Genomic DNA, 19615 nt, shown 5'->3' with positions numbered 1-19615 from the left:
ATGAGCAAAGGTTGCAAAGTGAGACAGCCTGGTGAGTTTAGGACGTGACAGATCGCTGGCGTGTCTATAAATGGAATGTGAGGAGGAAGGGGCAAGAGGTGAGCCTGCGGAGGGCAGCCGGCAAGGGAGGGCCCTCGACCTCCACCAGTCACACATGGCACCCGGATGCATGGTCCCTGCTATGGTAAGAAGCATCTGTGGGAAGCAAGCCCTGTGGGCCAGGGTCCAGGATCTCTGCCTCAGTAAGAAAGGAGGCAACAGGCAGGGATCCAGGATTTGAGGAGAGGTCCAGGGAAGTCACCTCGCTGTTGTGATAACCAGAAACTACAGATGAGCTGGGATTTCTGTCTCCCTTCACTGGCATTCAGGATGGTGGGGGACGAAAAAAAAGGCAAAGTATCTGGTGGAATTGGGAAACCATAAGGCCAAAATAAGGCCAGGGAGGCAGCAGCAGGTGCTACAAGGTAACTGAAGGTCACGGCAAGAATCCCATAGGGGCCTGAGATTATCTGCTCACAAATGCTCTGTCTCACACACTGGCTGTCTGCTTTGCTCCAGGGGCTCACCCCAGTGTTGGCCTCCCTCAGAGTCCCCTCCCTGCCACCCCGTTCTCCTCCAACCCTACCCCAGCAGCAGCCTTACTTTGTAGGTGAGCTGCTCGGAGCCCACCGAGGGAGCTCCCACGGCCAGGTCAGGCACACCGTCCATGTTAAAGTCCAACACAGCCAAGGCCGAGCCAAACCGACCTGAGGGCTGAAGAGGCACAAGTTTACTTTCCCTGGGCTGAGCCACGGCCTCGGAAGGAGCACTCCTGACTCCCAGGGAGTAGAGAGGCCTGGGACCACCCCCGCCCCCCGCCACCCAAAAGCCGAAGGTGCAGCAAGCTGTAACATATCTGCAACACATCAGTTAGGGAGCTCTGCCCTAAGTATATTTTCAGCATATCTGTCTGCCTTGAGGGGAAGCAGAGATGCCAGAAAGTAGAGGGTCGGTTCTTATGAGTTCTAGATTTGTAGAAAATAGCCTCGTGTATGTTCTGACCCACATTAAGCACAAAACTTATCTTCGAAAGTATCTAAAATAGGCCGGGCACGGTGGCTCATGCTTGTAATCCCAGCACTTTGGGAAGCCAAGGCAGGTGGATCACCTGAGGTCAGGAGTTCGAGACTAGCCTGGCCAACATAGTGAAACCCCATCTGTACTAAAAATACAAAAATTAGCCTGGTATGGTGGCACATGCCTGTAATCCCAGCTACTCTGGAGGCTGAGGCAGGAGAATCACTTGAACCCGGGAGGCAGAGGTCGCAGTGAGCCAAGATCGTGCCACTGCACTCCAGCCTGGGCAACAGAGCAAGACTCCATCTCAAAAAAACAAAACAACAACAACAAAAAGAAAGTTTCTAAAATAATAATCATATAACATCAGCACCAATAGCTAACATTTGTTGAATACTCAGGATGTTCTAGAGCCATGCTGACCAAGGTGGTAGCCCCTAGCCAAATAGGGCTGTTAAATTTAAATTTAAAGTAATTAACATTAAATAGAATCAAAAATTCAGTTTCTGCCCTGGCGCAGTGGCTTATGCCTATAATCCCAGCACTTTGGGAGGCCGAGGCCAGCAGATCACCTGAGGAGTTTGAGACCAGCCTGGCCAACATGGCGAAACCACATGTCTACTAAAAATACAAAAATTAGCCAGGTGTGGTGGCACATGCCTGTAATACCAGCTACTCGGGAGGCTGAGGCAGGAGAATCGCCTGGGAGGTGGAGGTTGCAGTGAGCCGAGATCATGCCACTGCACTGCAGCCTGGGCAACAAAAGCAAAACTCCATCTCAAAACAAACAAACAGAATAAATAAATAAAATTCAGTTTCTCAGTTGCAGTAGCCACATTTCAAATGTTCAAAGCCTGTGTTTTATGTCTCCCGCACTGGACAGCACAGCTGCAGAACATTCCTATCAGTGCAGAAAGTCCTGCAGGATGATGCTGCTGTAGACATTGTTCTAAGCACTTTAAATGGATTAAGGTAGGAACTGTTAGCATCCTCACGTTAACAGTTCACAGATGGAAAACTCAGTCTCTTCAGAGACTTTTTTTTTCCAAAGTGGACTTTCTAGATCTTTCTTATCCTACTGTCTGGAATCAGCCTAGACGTGAAAGTAATTCATTGGGTTTTCCAATTCCTTTTTTTGTTTGTTTGTTTTTGAGATGGAGTTTCGCTCTTGTTGCCCAGGCTAGAGTGCAATGGCGTGATCTTGGCTCACCGCAACCTCCGCCTCCTGGGTTCAAGCGATTCTCCTGCCTCAGCCTCCGGAGTAGCTGGGATTACAGGCATATGCCACCACGTCTGGCTAATTTTGTATTTTTAGTAGAGACGGGGTTTCACCACGTTGGTCAGGCTGGTCTCAATCTCTTGACCTCAGGATCTGCCCACCTTGGCCTCCCAAGGTGCTGGGATCACAGGCATGAGCCAGCACGCCCGGCCAGGTTCTCCAATTCTTTCACAACTTACGAAACAATGAATGGCCTTTCACACAGTGGTGCTTGCCACATAACACACATGCGGAAGGACCCACGTCCATTATTTATTAGGTAATCTCTCCACACCCGTGTGCAGTGGCCTCTATATGCACTGCCCCTTTCTATAAGGCAGAAACTTGATAAACAAGATAAGGTTGCCTGGGGACACAAAACACTCTAGGGCAGGGTGGGAACCAATAACTCAGGGCTCTGCCAGCTGAGGACTCGTTCATTTTATCACTATCAGCTGCACCATCCAGCCCTCCTACGGGCCAGCCAGTCATTCCGAGAGGAGCACAGAATTTTAGAGCAGGCCAGGCCTTGAGTTACCTATCATAAACCTTCATTGTATCAATGAGGACACGGAGATGCTCATTGCAGTCAGGGCCTGAGGGCAGGATTCCCATCCTTCATCCATGCCTTTATCTTGCCATCTTTGAAATTATCAAAGGTCACTAGGGGAGGAGGGCAAGGAGCCACTTCCTTTCTCACCCAAGTGGTCTTTGAGAGAGTTTAGCAGCCACAGGAAGCAGCTGCCTCTCTTATTCCCTATCTATATGTGCCCAAAGGTTTACACTTTACACAACAGGGAAAGGCTTTGTAGAGAAGTAAGAAGCAACAGGATTAGATAGATTTATTTTGGAAATTTTTCATGTGGTGTCAGAAGGCTCTGAAAAATGCTGTCCAAATGTGACCTTACACACTGGCCAGTCACCTTATTTGTACATGTTGGATTCAGAGCTCCTTTCATCAGAGCCTCAACTAGATCATAAATCATTGTACTTCTTATTTTTGAAAGCGTGTTCATGTCTGGGCGTGGTGGCTCACACCTATAATCCCAGCACTTTGGGAGGCTGAGGCAGATGGATCACCTGAGGTCAAGTTCGAGACCAGCCTTACCAATATGGTGAAACCCCGTCTCTACTAAAAATACAAAAATTAGCTGGGCATGGCAGTGCATGCCTGTAGTCCTAGTTACTTGTGACGCTGAGATGGCAGAATAACTTAAACCCAGAAGGCAGAGGTTGCAGTGAGCCAAGATCATGCCACTGCACTCCAGTCTGGGCAACAGAGTGACAGTCTATCTCAAAAAAAAAAAAAAAAAAAAAAAAAAAAAAAAAAGCAAGCATGTTCAGGTGTGCCATCTTATTTTCTCTTCACAGGATTAACTTCACAGCGAAAGGGTAAGTGGCTTGCCCGGAACAAGAACCACGACGATCTGACCGGAAGTCTAGGGTTCCTCCCACTAGCACTTGACAGAGAATGCAGTGCCAGGCCAGTGTCACCAAAAGCCCCACACTCGTTGGTGACTAGTAGCAGGGCTCTGTCTACCCCGCCCCCCCGCCCCCCCATTGCTGTTACAAAAACTAAAGCCTCTGATGTTAGAAAAACTTTCCAGGACCCTAGTGCTCTCAGGAGGAATTAATGCTTGGACTCCAAGAGGAATGTTTGTAGTCACTGCGGGTTTTTTCAGGTGATGAATAACCACTTAGGACAAAAGAAGGAAATCTAAAGAAAGTCTGGCGTTTAGTTAAGTGATGTACCAGTGTTGTTTTTATTCTTAATTTTTGACAAGTATGCCATAATTATGTAAGATGTTAACGTAGGGGAAAATGAGTAAACAGTACACGGGAACTCTTTGTACTGTCTTTATACCTTTTCTGTGAATCTAAAATTCTGGACGGGTGCAGTGGCTCACGCCTGTAATCCCAGCACTTTGGGAGGCCAAGGCAGGTAGATTACCTGAGGTCAGGAGTTTGAGACCAGCCTGGCCAACATGGCAAAACTGCGTCTCTACTAAAAATAAAAAAATTAGCCGGGCGTGGTGGTGTGCACCTGTAGTATCAGCTACTCGGGAGGCTGAGGCAGGAGAATTACTTGAACCCGGGAGGCAGAGGTTGCAGTGAGCAGAGATTGCGCCACTGCACGCCAGCCTGGGTGACAGAGCAAGAGACTCCATCTCAAATAAATAAATTAATTAAAATAAAATACAAAGTTTTATAAATACATACATTTCATATGGGGGTGTGTGTATAAAGAGGTTTTATATTATCAATTATATTATCTAGAAATCACATCCCAACTGGCTACTCAAAGCAGTTCTTAATAGCATGTGTGTTTTTGGAAGGTATTAGACTAATGATAGAATCAAATAAATGATGTAAACATGCTTTTAAAAATAAAAAGTGCTTCACAAATGTACACCCACCAGCTGTTTGTTAATTATTCTTGTTATTAGTTACTCATCCTGGAGAATCTGCCACAAAATGCAAGCAGTAGCTACTGGCCACTAGAAGAGAAAGGATGACATGGTGTCTCACCTGGAAGCCTTCAAGGATCCTGTGCGCCTCTTTGTCCAGGTCCAGGTCAACGGGCGGCAGGCCCAGGTCATTGCCGTAGATGAGGTACACGCGCCCAATGTGGATGTGGCCGGGACGGCTATAGCCTGGTGCGCCCACCACGAGGTCACCATGCCCATCCTGGTTGAGGTCAGCTGAGGTCATTGCCCTTAGGGAAGTGAAGGGACCCACCTTAGGGAAGTGAAGGGGCCCACCATGGTATGCACTGAGCACTAGGGTTAAAGCTGTCGTCTGCTTCTTTCCTTTCTAGAGCCCAGTCCATTAACTTTCTCTCACTGACTTTTCCACCCTGCGTGACTGTTGTGAATATTCTCTTCTCAGGTTGTATTGTTACTGTGATTCAGTCTCATTCTTCAAGGGGAAAAATAAAATAAAAATGGACAAATCAAGGCCTCTAAGCATTTCTGGACTACATAACCTGAAAGGATGAAAAGTATACTCATGAAGCTTCTTGTCTTATACACAAAACCCAGGCTTGCCTGAGAGTAGAGACGAAATTCATGTCCAGCCAAGCCCCTCCAGCCAATGGCACAGGCCACTTTCTGATCTGCTCAACTCATTTCAATGTGTTACCTGATCAAAGACAAGCTTGTGTGAAATAGACTATGTTTCTACCATAGCCACACAGGCACCTGGTAGTGGGCCAAATCAAGTGTCCAACATATTTAGTAGACGCTCCTAGATGAGATGCCAAGAGCCACCAGTTATAGAGCTGGATAAACCGAGTCAAAGGTTCAAGTGTCACTACTGGGGCTGGAAAGACCAAAAGTCATTTGTTTATTCTAGTTCTTATTGCCACATAAAGAACAAATGGCAGGCCGGGCATGGTGGCTCACGCCTGTAATCCCAGCACTTTGGGAGGCCAAGGCGGGTGGATCACCTGAGGTCAGGAGTTCGAGACCAGCCTGGCCAAGATGGTGAAACCCTGTCTCTACTAAAAATACAAAAATTAGCTGGGTATGGTGGCAGACGCCTATAATCCAGCTACTCTGGAGGCTGAGGCAGGAGAAACGCTTGAACCCAGGAGGCAGAGGTTGCAGTGAGCCGAAATCAGAACAAACGGCAGAACAAAGCAAAAAGGCCAAGAGCAGTTGTTTAAGGCTGTGATACCTGGTGGGAGGGACAGACACTCCAGTGGATCTGCTGCTGTTCTCTGCACTTTGGAGGCTCAATGCTGGCCAGTAATGGCCCTAGGGATGCCCCTGTGGCTGGCTGTGCTTGTGTAGCTACAAGCCCAGCAGGAGGCCTTTTGGATCTTTCAGTGAGGTGGCCAAGAAGAGCCATTACACACAAGTGAACGATCAGTAAAGACAGAATTCACCTCCCCATCTCCTGCACTAGAGCTGAATGCACACAGGCCTTGAAAGGAAGGACTGTCAGGAAACTGTGCCAAGGAAATGCAATGCCCTTTGGAATTAAGGAGTATGATTTTTTTAAAAAGCCTTCATCCAAACTTCCAGAAAATAGTCACTTTGATATACTTGGGCTTAGTTTTGTATGTTGTTGTTGTTTTGTTTTGTTTTTATTTATTTTGGGGGCTTAGTTTTGGTTGAATTTTAAAATCAGAGGAATTCCTAACATTCTCTTTATAAAATTGTCATGGTATACCAGCTTTTACCATGTGAAGTTACAATATTTAAATCACTATAACAGCTATCTGCTTATATCCTTCTGATGTTACTAGATTACAAAAGAAATCTGTAAGAATATATCTCCAAGAACATCAGAGCATTACAAAAATTCCATGAAATAATCCTTTATTGTTGTGATTATTTAGTAAACTGAAAGTTCCTTGTATGTAAACATATTTGACCAAGTGTAAGGAGATCATTTCATTGTTACAATAACTTAATCACTAAATTAATGCTTTTGGCCAGGTGCAGTGGCTCATGCTTGTAATCCCAGCACTTTGGGGGGCTGAGGCAGGTGGATCGCTTGAGCCCAGGAGTTTGAGACCAGCCTGGGCAACACAGCAAGACCCCATCTGTGGTACAGAAAAAAAGTTTTTAAATCAAATAAATTAATGCTTTTGTTGATGATGAATTGATTGACAAACAAGGTGCTAACAAGTACCATTTAAAACAGTTGCAGAGGGCTGGGCACAGTGGCTCATGCCTGTAATCACAGGACTTTTGGAGGCCGAGGCGGGAAGATCACTTGAGTCCAGAAGTTTGAGATCAGCCTGGTCAACATGGTGAAACCTTGTCTCTACTAAAAATATAAAAATTAGCCAGGCATGGTGGCGCACACCTGTAACCCCAGCTACTGGGAAGCTGAGGCAGAGAATTACTTGAACCTGGGAGGCAGAGGTTGCAGTGAGCCAAGATCAAGCCACTGCACTCCAGATTAGGTGACAAATTGAGACTCTGTCTCAAAAATAAAATAAAATGAAATAAAAAACAGTTGCAGAATGACTGAATAAAATTATACTGAAGAAAACATTCACAAGTTAGATAAACTTATACATACCAGCCAAGCCTCGCATAAGGAAATGACAAGAAGTAAGATGCTAAGGGGCTGGAGATGTGCTTTTGTGACAACTGAGAGCCACCTATGAACATTGTCCTTATGTTCCTTTCCAAAGCCTTGTAGATAAAAGACATGGAATCCTGAAATAAAAGAATCATTATAGATGGTAAAGACACATAGCATAATCAACAAAGCTACTGTTTCCTGTCCAAAGTATTGGACTTCTGTAAAGGAAATGAGGTTTTAGAAGTGCTAAACAATAAAATAAAACATTAGTTCCTATCAGCAAGTAAGATCACTTAGGACAGGCAATTAGGATAGTGAAATCATACCCCCAACTTATGCTGAGGGATGGTAGAGTTACAGCCCGAGAGGCTGGGACCAGCATGGGTAGAAAGAGTTATCGCTCTGTCGCCAGGCTGGAGTGCAGTGGCATGATCTCAACTCACTGCAACCTCCGCCTCCTGGGTTCAAGCAATTCTCCTGCCTCAGCCTTCCTAGTAGCTGGGATTACAGGTGCTCGCCACCACACCCAGCTAATTTTTGTATTTTAGTAGAGATGGGGTCTCACCATGTTGGCCAGGCTGGTCTCGAATTCCTGACCTTAAGCAATCCACCTGCCTCGGCTCCCCCAAAGTGCTGGGATTACAGGCTTGAGCCACCATGCCCCGTGGACTAAAATTTTTTAAAAGACAAGTCTATCCAGGTGCAGTGGCTCACACCTGTAATCCCAGCACTTTAGGAGCCTGAGACAGGAGGATCGCTTGAGCCCAGGAGTCTGAGACCAGCCTGGACAACATGGAGAAACCCCATCTCAACAAAAAATACAAAAAATTAGCTGAGTGTGGTGGAGTGTGCCTGTAATCCCTGCTACTTGGGAGGCTGAAATGGGAGGATCGCCTGCACCCAGGAGGTTGAGTATGCAGTGAGCTGAGATCTCACCACTGCACTCCAGCCTGAGCAACACAATGAGACCCTGTCTCAACAACAACAACAACAAAAAGAAAAAGTCCTTTCAATCTAGAACTTTAATTGTATTTGTATATGTGTGTATATATACATATATTTTAACAAACAAACAAACTGGAACAAGACCAGGATGCCAAAGATATCCTCCAGACCGGCCAGGCACAGTGGCTCACACCTATAATCCTAGCACTTTGGGAGGTTGAGGCGGGCGGATCACAAGGTCAGGAGTTCGAGACCAGCCTGGCCAATATAGTGAAACCCCGTCTCTCCTAAAAATACAAAAATTAGCTGGGAGTGGTGGTGGGTACCTGCAGTCCCAGCTACTCAGGAGGCTGAGGCAGGAAAATCGCTTGAACCTGGGAGATGGAGGTTGCAGTGAGCTGAGATTGTGCCGCTGCACACTAGCCTGGGTGACAGAGCAAGACTCCGTCTCAAAAAAAAAAAAAAAAAAAAAAGAGACATCCTCCAAACCACACCCAAGTTGAGATGTGGCTGTATTTGCTGCCAAGCAGGCATGAGAGGTCACATGCAGAGTGCTAGGAGCCGTATGCCAGAGAATTTGGGGGACAACAAGCTCCTCAGCTTGGGATGCTGAATCGTTCTTAATGTGGTTACTGCAGAGACAAAAAACACAAACTAGAGTGGCCCTGAACAAGCTGGCCAGATACTAGATCCATCCAAGTTAAGGGACACAACTCTAAATCTGCCCAAGGGTGACATGAGACCAAATAAGACTTCCTAGGTCTGCTCCAAAGCAGAGAACAATTGGCTCAGAGAATGAAGGCAGCCCAGATGGCTCAGGCTCTGGGAAAGCACAGGGTCTGAGGATCTTTCAGGCCTTCTGCTTTGCCCATTCTAATCTCACTGGCAGGCCATAGATTGCTTCATCCTAAAGCCTAGCTCTGACTTGCTCATTCATCCAGGAAGCAATTAATCAGCTCCTACCATATGCCAGGCACCACGACCGACACTGGGAACATAAAGTCCCTCCTTAGACAATTCATTATTTTGCAAAGGAGAAAATCCAAATATGGCAAGACAAAATGACATGTGCTTTGATAGAGGTTCCCCTCCCCAGGCAGGACCGGCTACATAATTCAAGGAGGCTAAGGCAAAATTAAAACATGCAGCCTTTTGTTAAAAAATTGTTAAAGCCAGGTGCGGTGGCTCACACCTGTAATCCCAGCACTTTGGGAGGCCCAGGTGGGTGGATTACCTAAGGTCAGGAGTTCAAGACCAGCCTGGCCAACACGGCGAAACCCCATCTCTACTAAAAATACAAAAAGTAGCCGGGCATGGTGGCGGGTGCCTGTAATCCCAGATACTCAGGAGGCTGAGGCAGGGAATTGCTTGAACCCAGGAGGCAGAGGTTACAGTGAGCTGAGATGGTACCACTGCACTCTAGCTCAGGCGACAGAACAAGACTCCATCTCACAAAAAAAAAAAATTGTTAAGAATTTTAAGGCAGTGACAGCAGAGCACTAAACCTAAACCAGGTCCTTCCACAATTCCCAGAGACCCCATTCACAAAGTTGTCTAAACCCTTCTGACATTAAGAGCCCACTACAATCCAATGCCTACTTAGCTTCCTAAGCCTCTCAGAGTAACTCATATTCCTTGTCCTGTGTTCCAGGCAAATACGACTACTCAGATTTCCCAACACCTGAAACTTTCCCAACCCACTAACAAAAATGTACTCTCACTGATGAAATACTATCTACTGTCCAATGCCTAGCTTGAATGTCCCCTCCTCCAAGAAGCCTTCTCTGTCTGATAGCCTCCAAGGTGAAGCTTTTCTCCCTGCTATTTTTTTTTTTTTTTTTTTTTTGAGACAGGGTGTCACTCTAGCACCCAGGCTGGAGTGCAGTGGTGCACCCTCAGCTCACTGCAACCTCTGCCTTCCAGGATCAAGCAATCCTCCCACCTCAGCCTCCCGAATAGCTGGGACTACAAGTGCACACCACCATGCCCAGCTAATTTTTTGTTATTTTTTTGTAGAGACAGGGTCTCATTATGTTACCCAGGCTAGTCTCAAACTCCTGAGCTCAAGCAATCCACCTGCCTCAGCCACTTAAAGTGCTGGGATTACAGGCGTGAGCCACAACACCCATTCTCCCTGCTATCTAATGATGCCCTTACCTCACCATGGTATGTGTTGCAGTCTACTCACATAATGGTTATTTTTGTATTTGTCACTCCTTTCAGACTGAAATTTTTTAAGGGTCAGAGTTCATTTGTCTTTCATTTTATATCCCCCAGTAGAGTGTCTTCACTTAATAGATAACTTCACTGGGGCTATGCACAGTGAGCCTTCAACATTGTGAACGCCTTTGGGACTAAGTCCAAAGAAGGACTGGCCTGGGTGCCCAGGGTCATCTTGACTTGACAGAGACCACTGAGGTGCAGACTCAGGGCATCTCCAGAACAAACCACATATGGATGCCAAGAGTATTTGCTGGCCTGGCACATGCTTAGGCCCAGGCTGGAGTGCACTGGCATGATCATAGCTCACTGTAGCCTCGAATTCCTGGGCTCGAGCAATCCTCCTGCCTTAGCCTCCCAAGTAGCTGTGACAACAGGCACAGCCATCACACCCAGTTAATTTATTTATTTTTTATAGAGACAAGGTCTTGCTATGTTGCCCAGACAGGTCTCAAACTCCTGGACTCAAGGGATCCTCTCAACTCAGCCTCCCAGTCACCACATCCCACCACAGGTAAATTTCAATGGACAAATAAGTACCCAGGGACTCAGCGAAACAAGATATCTCAAGAAGCAGCATTCCTCTTTCTCAACTTACAGCAGAAAACTCTTACCGGGGTCCAGGAATTTACACTAAAGAACACTCCTCTTTCAGTATAGTTTATATTCCTGTCAACACTTTCAGTTAGGGATGTAGTCAAATTTCTGTGAAAATCGTTTTTCTGCATTTTCGAGCTGTTGAAGAGAAAGAGGAATAAACTGGTTACGACTGAGAAAACAACCCCCTGTAAAACTGAGTTGAAGAATATAGTCATGTTTATCACAGGTTAAAAGACTACAAAATTTTAACGTCAGAAGGCTGAAGGAGCAACACAGAAAACAAAGTTTTAGAAAAATCTTCATTTCACAAAAATCTTTTAGTAAACACATTTCTAAGGCTTAAAAGCCTATCCTTATAAAACATATTTCCTATAATATCAGAGCTCTATGGTAGGAGTAAAAGGCTTCAATTCTTTCCAGATTATGAAAAAATTTAGAAACAGGTATCAGCTGGTGGGGAAACTGGTATGCAGGCATACTTTTTTTTTTTTTGAGATAGAGTCTTGCTCTGTCACCCAGGCTGGACTGCAGTGGCACGATCTCGGCTCATTGCAACCTTCGCCTCCTGGGTTCAAGCAATTCTCTTGTCTCAGCCTCCTGAGTAGCCTGGAACTACAGGCATGCACCACCACACTCAGCTAATTTTTTTGTATTTTTAGTAGAGATGGGGTTTCACTATGTTGGCCAGGCTGGGCTCGAACTCCTGAGCTCAGGTGATCCACCTGCCTCGGCCTCCTAAAGTGCTGGAATTACAGGCATAAGCCATCGCGCCCAGCCAGCATACTGATTTATCTTCAAAGACATGCTAGAATTAATTATATGATAAAAATACATTTTCACTTTCAAATATGTCAACCAGCCACAAAGCAGATGACTCAGGGAGCTAGAGAGGCTTCAGAAATGACTGAAGTAGGGAGTGGACAACAGCTGTAAGTGACGGGGCCCTGGGCACGACAACAACTAGTGTCAGGGTTCTGGCAACCCCAAGAAAGATTGCAAGCCTAATCTGTTGCAGGAAGTCAGGGACCCCAAACAGAGGGACCTGCTGAAGCCATGGCAGAAGAATGTGGATTGTGACGATTTCATGGACATTTATTAGTTCCCCAAATTAATACTTTTATAATTTCTTATGCCTGTCTTTACTGCAATCTCTAAACATAAATTGTGAAGATTTCATGGACACTTATCACTTCCCCAATCAATACCCTTGTGATTTCCTATGCCTGTCTTTACTTTAATCTCTTAATCCTGTCAGCTGAGGAAGATGTATGTCACCTCAGGACTATGTGATAATTGCATTAACTGCACAAATTGTACAGCATGTGTGTTTGAGCACTATGAAATCTGGGCACCTTGAAAAAAAGAACAGGATAACAGCAATTGTTCAGGGAATAAGAGAGATAACCTTAAACTCTGACCGCAGGTGAGCCGGGTGGAACAGAGCCATATTTCTCTTCTTTCAAAAGCAAATGGGAGAAATATCACTGAATTCTTTTTCTCAGCAAGGAACATCCCTGGGAAAGAGAATATGCACCTGGGGGTGGGTCTCTGAACTGGCCCCCCTGGGCATGCCTGTCTCTTACGGTCAAGACTGTAGGGGTGAAATAGACCCCAGTCTCCCATAGCGCTCCCAGGCTTATTAGGAAGAGGAAATTCCTGTCTAATAATTTTGGTCAGACCGGTTGCTCTCAAAACCCTGTCTCCTGATAAGATGTTATCAATGACAATGGTGCCTGAAACTTCATTAGCAATTTTAATTTAGCCCGGGTCCTGTGGTCCTGTGATCTTGCCCTGCCTCCATTTGCCTTGTGATATTCTATTACCTTGTAAAGTACTTGATGTCTGTGACCCACACCTATTCACACACTCCCTCCCCCTTTGAAAATCCCTAATAAAAACTTGCTGGTTTTTGCAGCTTGTGGGGCATCACGGAACATACTGACACGTGATGTCTCCCCTGGATGCCCAGCTTTAACATTTCTCTCTTTTGTACTCTGTCCCTTTATTTCTCAAGCTGGCCGACGCTTAAGGAAAATAGAAAAGAACCTACGTCAATATTGGGGCAGATTCCCCAATACTAATCAAAAGGTGCTCAATGTGATTAAAAAACAACAAAAGTATGTTGAAGGGATGGTTTGCTAGGAAGAAAAAAAAAAAGTTACCCAATTCAAATACAACAAACAATGAGGACTTCACTGAACCCTTGTTGTGTAATTTTCATTCTTCCAAAGTGCTAAGATCATTCCTCTCAGCACCTTTCATGGCAATACTCTATGTTTGAGTATCTCACTCTAGATCATCCTTAAACATCTCAGTTAAGGCATCACTTCTTCAAGGAGAGCTCTTTTGTGCCCAGGGCCAGGACGCGGTGTTGCAAATCCCCAGAGCGCCCTGCATTTTTAATTCCTGACATTTAAATATCTGTTAAGCCATCACTTCTTCAAGGAGAACTCTCCTGTGCCTAGGCCAGGATGCTTGCAAATCCCCAAAGCACCTTGCATTTTTTCTTTCTAACACTTAATAATGTCCACGATTACTTGTTTAGTGCCCATCTACCTGCCAGGCCATATACCTGAGAGCTGGAACTGTTTCTGTCTTGTTCACAATGATATCTCTAGTGCCTGAACCAGTTCCTGGCACCTACTGATTAATAAATGATAATGTATTATTTGTGTTATTTTGTTATATTTTATTAATATACACATATTTGTAATATTAATAACCTATTAAATGAATGCATAAATGACTGTTGGTTGGTACCTGACTCCAGCAGAAAATGTCATTTCTTAAAATACAAACCAGGCCTCTGGCCCTGACCACTGAGGGCTTCTCCCGACACTGTCTCATCGATAAATAAATTTTCATTTTCTGGGTAAAGTTTATGAGTAAGACAATAATATTGATAGTTATAATAATACTAACTACATTTATTTTTTCTTTTTTTGAGACAGGATCTCACTCTGTTGCCTAGACTGGAGTGTACTGGCCTGATCTCAACTCACTGCAGCCTCGAACTCCTAGACTCAAGCAATCCTCCCGCCTCAGCCTCCCAAGTAGCTGGGACTACAGGCACACACCATCATACCCGGCTAATTTTGTTCATTTCTTGTAGATATAGGGGTCTCACTATGTTGCTGAGGCTGGTCCTGAACTCCTGGACTTAAGGGATCCTCCTGCCTCAGCCTCCCAGAGTGCTAGGATTACAGGTATGAGCCACTGTGCCCAGCCATTTAATGAGCAACTCAACATGTGCTAATTGCTTTGCATCCACCATTGCATGTCATCCACACCACAATTCTGGGAGTGTTCATGTGTTTTCCATTTTGCAAAAGGAGGAAGCTATAGCTCCAAAAATCAAGCAGCTTGTTTAAAAATCAGACAGCTGCAAGTGACAAATCTAGAATTTGAACCTACAGCTGTCTCTCAACAGATCCCATGTTCTCAACCTCTATAGGGCATCTCCTCCAGGTGAGATGTACTTTTCCTATGAACAATTTTGGAATCCACTTACCCCTGGGTGTGGTTTTGCTGGCCGCCACATGCAATGAACAGAGGATTCTCAGGTAGGTTGCAGTCACTGAGGAAACAGTCAAATGAGTTAGGCATTTGTCCACTTATTCACAAGCATGAATTTTACTGAGAATCGGTAGTGAGCTTCAATCATCTCCCAAAGGCTTAAAGTGTTCATTATCTAGCCATACAGGACCAATTAAGAGCCCATGTTCTCCCAGACAGGGTGGGTAGGCTGACGGCTGTCACTATCACGGTAATCCAGGCAGCCCCACGCTGCCAGTCACCCCAGACTCAGCCTTCCTCTTCCCTCCCCGCTCCACCTGCTGAGCTGTTCCATGCTAACATGAAATGTCTCAGAATTTGAGACTGTAATCAAAACTGGTTCCCAATTATGTCACCTTCTGCCCAATTATACACATTTATGCCTATATGTGTCTGAATTTCTCAATTTCATTTCTTTAAAAAAAATTCCATCATTTCAATAATTAAATAGCTAATGAAGGATCCCCTTTTACAAGTGAAAAAGCCTCTGAGAACGTAAGAGATAAACTCTTCCCATTAGAGGCTTTCCCCCAACACTGAACAGAAGCATTGAGGAAGCAGGTATTGATATAAGAAGAGTACTCTGGAATGAAGACTATCTTAAGATTTGTATGGAGGTCACTGAGGGAGGCTGGGGTAATACAAAAGTAATGTGGAGTGTAGGGGTGAAGAAAATTAGTTGCTGAAAAACGAATTCCAAAAAGGAGGTCGGAAAAAGCTAAAGGCAAACTCTTTCTACCAAAACATTTCTCTGGCCAGGTTTGAGCTGAGGAAAAGGTTCTCTCTTTGAACCTTTTCTTCTCCACCACAGGATGCAGAAGGCAGCCTTACAGCATTAGCACTATATTTTCAAATAGAGTTTGAGGTGAGTAGTTTCTCGGCAAGGTAACTACCACTACGTCATTGCTTTTTTAAGGAAAATATACCAAATAACATAAGTGAGCTTTGGAAGATAACCTGTCTTAGTAAGCTGGGAAATGCCTGTTACTATGAACATATTTATGTTTTCCTTTCTGTTATGAATTTTTTTGTGTTGTCTCTTTTTGGAGACTTCTCTGAATTTCCCATAAATTTTCATAAATTCTGATGAATCTTTCTTTGTATATGTATGCAAAGAAGCAATCAACTCATGGAATTTTATACCTTGGTAAATTGGGACAGGGATCAAGAGACAAGAAATATGTTCTTTCTCAATTATCTTTTCCTAATGAAAGAATAAGGTCCAGCTATACATCTTTCCTTAGCTATTTGGAGAACCAAACCCAAAATGAACACCAAAAAATGTTTTCCAGTTTGGATTATATAAAACAAATAAGTGCAGGTCAATCACTCAAACATGCCCATATGTTATGAGTCCTTCCAATACAAACTTTGCTTCCTTCTAATAATAATAATAGTAACCAATACTTAGTAAGTGCTTACTCTATGCTAAACTCTTTACATGACTGATCTAATTTACTCCTCACAAAAATCCTATAATAAAAATAGTATTGCTGTCCCAATTTTATAGGTGAGGAAATAAGATTTTGGAAGGTTTAACAACTTGTTCCAGATAACTCAGTAGTGAGTGGCACATCTCTTAAATTCTGTACGACCACGGCAGTATGCACCTAAAAACCCACGTCACAGGGGAGCTTGGGGATTTTAGTTGAGGTTTATTTCACTATTAAAAGTGGCATTCATATGAGATTTCTATCCCTGCCAAATTGTTACTCACTGAGTGTTAAAAACATGTTTATTATGCACCAAGCTAAGGTCGAATTTGTCATCAAAGGGAATTTTGTTTCAAATCAACACAATATATAATTATGGTTAACACTGTTTGGATACTAGCAAATGTTTATAAGGTAAAGCAACATCACCCAGTATAATATTCTACACCTACATTCTGTAGGCCATTCCAACTTATAAACAGCCAACTCTGCTATGATCCTGACCTGGAACAGTCTCCCAGGCACAGGTCCCACCCAGAGAACCCTCTTTCCCACTGCTAGTGGTACAGCCTAAGCTTCCCACTCTGCCCTTTCCCTGATTCAGGGGCTGCCCCATGCTTCCTAGCCACACCCACATCTCAACCCGGTTCAGGTCAGTAATGGGGAGAGGCTGCATGTCCAACAGTATGATCAGAAATGGGTTCTCTGGGCCAGGTGTGGTGGCTCACGCCTGTAACCTCAGCACTTTGGGAGACAGAGGTGGGGTGGATCACTTGAGGTCAGGAGATCGAGACCAGCCTGGCCAACCAACATGGCAAAACTCTGTCTCTACTAAAAATACAAAAATTAGCCGGGTGTGGTGGTGCGTGCCTGTAGTCACAACTACTCGGGAGGCTGAGGCAGGAGAATCGCTTGAACCCGGGAGGTGGAGGTTGCAGTGAGCTGAGATCGCACCATTGCACTCCAGCCTGGGTGACAAAGCAAGACTCTGTCTCAAAAAAAAAAAAAAAAAAAAAAGGAAAGAACAGAGAAAAAAGAAATGGGTTTTCCAGCCAGGCGTGGTGGCTCATGCCTGTAATCCCAGCACTTTGGGAGTCTGAGGCGGGTGGATCACTTGGATCTCAGGAGGTGGAGACCAGCCTGGGCAACATGGTAAAACCCCGTCTCTACCAAAAATACAAACAATTAGCCTGGCGCAGTGGTATGAGCCTGTGGTCCCAGGTACTCGAGGCTGAGGCACAAGAATCACTTGAGCCCAGGAGGTGGAGGTTGTAGTGAGCTGAGATGATGCCACTGCACTCCAGCCTGGATGACAGAACAAGACCCCATCTCAAAAACAAAAAAAACACATGTGCCCTTAAAAAAAAAAAGAAAAGAAAAAGAAAGAAACGGGTTATCAGAAGAGCCTTGGCTCCCTCTGATCTAGGGGTAGTGTAAGGCTCTGTGAGAGTCTAATGATCTACTACAGCTAGAAGTGGGGACAATCACAGTCTACCTTATCTATATTTGGGCTGAGTTTCTGATTAATACTTGTCCTGAGCATGCTTAGGAGAAGAAAAGGAACTGGAGGTTCAGCAGCTGTCCCATCTGGGCTAGATGTCAAATTTCAACAGAATGTTTTACAAATGCATTTATTTCTTATTTTATGTTGGAGTGTGTGTCGGGGCATGTAGCTATGGCTCTGCTTGCTTCTGTTTTTTTAGTATTAGGTGAGGTATCCTTTGACACCCTCAAACCCTGAGAGTGTAGTCAGGGTGGAGAGGTGTGTCACCACAGCAAGAACACAGCCACTCTGGGACCTGCGGAGACCTGGCACTCCAGCCCCCAGCATGGGTTTTCCCAGAAGAAACAGATGGAGGCTAGGTGCAGTGGCTCACGCCTGTAATCCCAGCACTTTGGGAGGCCCAGGTAGGTGGATCACTTGAGGTCAGGAGTTTGAGGCCAGCCTGGTCGATATGGCGAAACCCCATCTCTACTAAAAATACAAAAAAATTAGCCAGGGATGGTGGTGCACACCTGTAGTCCCAGCTGATTGGGAGGCTGAGGCATGAGACTCCCTTGAACCTGGGAGGCAGAGGTTGCAGTGAAGCCGAGATCGTGCCACTATACTTCCAGCCTGAGCAACACAGCAAGACTCTGCCTCAAAATAAAAAGAAAGAAACAAATGGAGCACCACCTGTGGAGGCTGATTCCTGCCTGGCTGAGCCATTTCTCACAGACCCCAAATATTGCAATAACTGTCTCTCTATTTCTAAAACACAAGCAGCATCAACCAAGCCAACTGGATGGGAACCAGTTGAGTTTATAAGATCACTGAGTTTCCATTCTTTCCCTCTTTGAACAGGTTAGGAAAGCACTTCATGAGATTGTTTTGTTTTGTTTTTATGTGATCAGTTGAAAAACCTGAGAGTTATGTTGGGGGATGGGGTAAAAAGGCAGGGAGTGATTGGTAATAGAAATGCAGTATGAGTTCACCTGGTCCCATTCTCCAACATGAAGCTTGTTAGATGGTAAATATTAGTGGACCAAAACGCCATATCATCCAGTCCTCCAAGAAAATACTCTTGGAATTGCTCCACCAAAAACGGGGACTTTGTAGAGTAAGTGGGATATAACTATGGCAGAGAGAAAGAAAAAATAAAATGAATATGGTGCTATTCCTGGTATCTTTATAATCCTTTAAGATTTGGAAGAATGAAGCCTTTACCTTGGAAACAGCTAGCATCTCACCATACCTGCAACATAAACGATAATTTTGGCTGTGAGTTGCAGTTTCTAACAGAGAAATGAAGCAAATAATGAAGAAAAAGTTTCATCCACCCTTTGCCACTGTCACACAACTGCCTTTGAATAAGCAGAATCCATAAATCTGAAATCCGGTCTCAGGAAACAAAAACATAAAAACTGTGCGAAGGAAGTCACAGCAAAATCAGTTGCAAATTGTCCTCTGAGTTACACTTACATTTCTAAGAACTGGATATGTGAACAATCAACAATTACATTTTCGGTGATGACTTTTCGACCATACAGTTTCTCATAAATTCCCAGTAGATCTTTGACTGGCACATACCTGAAAAATGCAGAAAGTAAGAGTTGTTTTGATTCTGAAGCTGAAAATAGTAACAGCAGCAGCAGCAGCTACCAGTTATTCTGTGATTATTTTGTGCCAGGCACCATGTAAAAGTCTTTACATGCACTAGTTATTTAATCCTAGCAATGACCTCAGGTGGTTAGTACTATCATATGCCCATTTTACATAAGAAGAAACGATTAAGGCACAGGAAAGTTAAATAATTGGCCCAATGATGCAGAGCAAACAACTGGTAACTTAATCAAACATTTATGTAGGTATACTCAGATTGGAAACTAACTATAATGTACAAAAGGAGTGGTTAATTTTGTGAATTCAGAGTTCAAGAAGTAATTTAAAGTATTTCCATTGTTTCAAGTTGAATTGAAAAGGATTATTTTAAAAACACTATTATAAAAATGTCTCCTCACCCTG

General features: G+C 44.4%; 1 protein-coding gene across 4 annotated transcripts in view; it reads right to left on the bottom strand.

Moving 5' to 3' along the window:
- GPLD1 (glycosylphosphatidylinositol specific phospholipase D1) overlaps positions 1-19615 on the bottom strand; it is a 77994-nt gene that overhangs the window by 23358 nt on the left and 35021 nt on the right. For all 4 annotated transcript variants that reach the window (XM_063632711.1, XM_055262763.2, XM_063632710.1 and 1 more), the window contains 8 exons: positions 19073-19180; positions 18818-18845; positions 18586-18725; positions 14634-14699; positions 11137-11257; positions 7352-7491; positions 4844-5030; positions 643-753 (listed from right to left, as the gene is read on the bottom strand). In XM_063632711.1, coding sequence (XP_063488781.1) covers positions 643-753; positions 4844-5030; positions 7352-7491; positions 11137-11257; positions 14634-14699; positions 18586-18725; positions 18818-18845; positions 19073-19180 — 901 coding nt within the window. The remainder of the gene's footprint in view (positions 1-642; positions 754-4843; positions 5031-7351; positions 7492-11136; positions 11258-14633; positions 14700-18585; positions 18726-18817; positions 18846-19072; positions 19181-19615) is intronic.

The sequence above is a fragment of the Symphalangus syndactylus genome, chromosome 23 (genome assembly GCF_028878055.3).
Source record: "Symphalangus syndactylus isolate Jambi chromosome 23, NHGRI_mSymSyn1-v2.1_pri, whole genome shotgun sequence".
Taxonomy (NCBI): domain Eukaryota; kingdom Metazoa; phylum Chordata; class Mammalia; order Primates; family Hylobatidae; genus Symphalangus; species Symphalangus syndactylus.
This window is presented reverse-complemented; position numbering and strand designations above follow the sequence as displayed.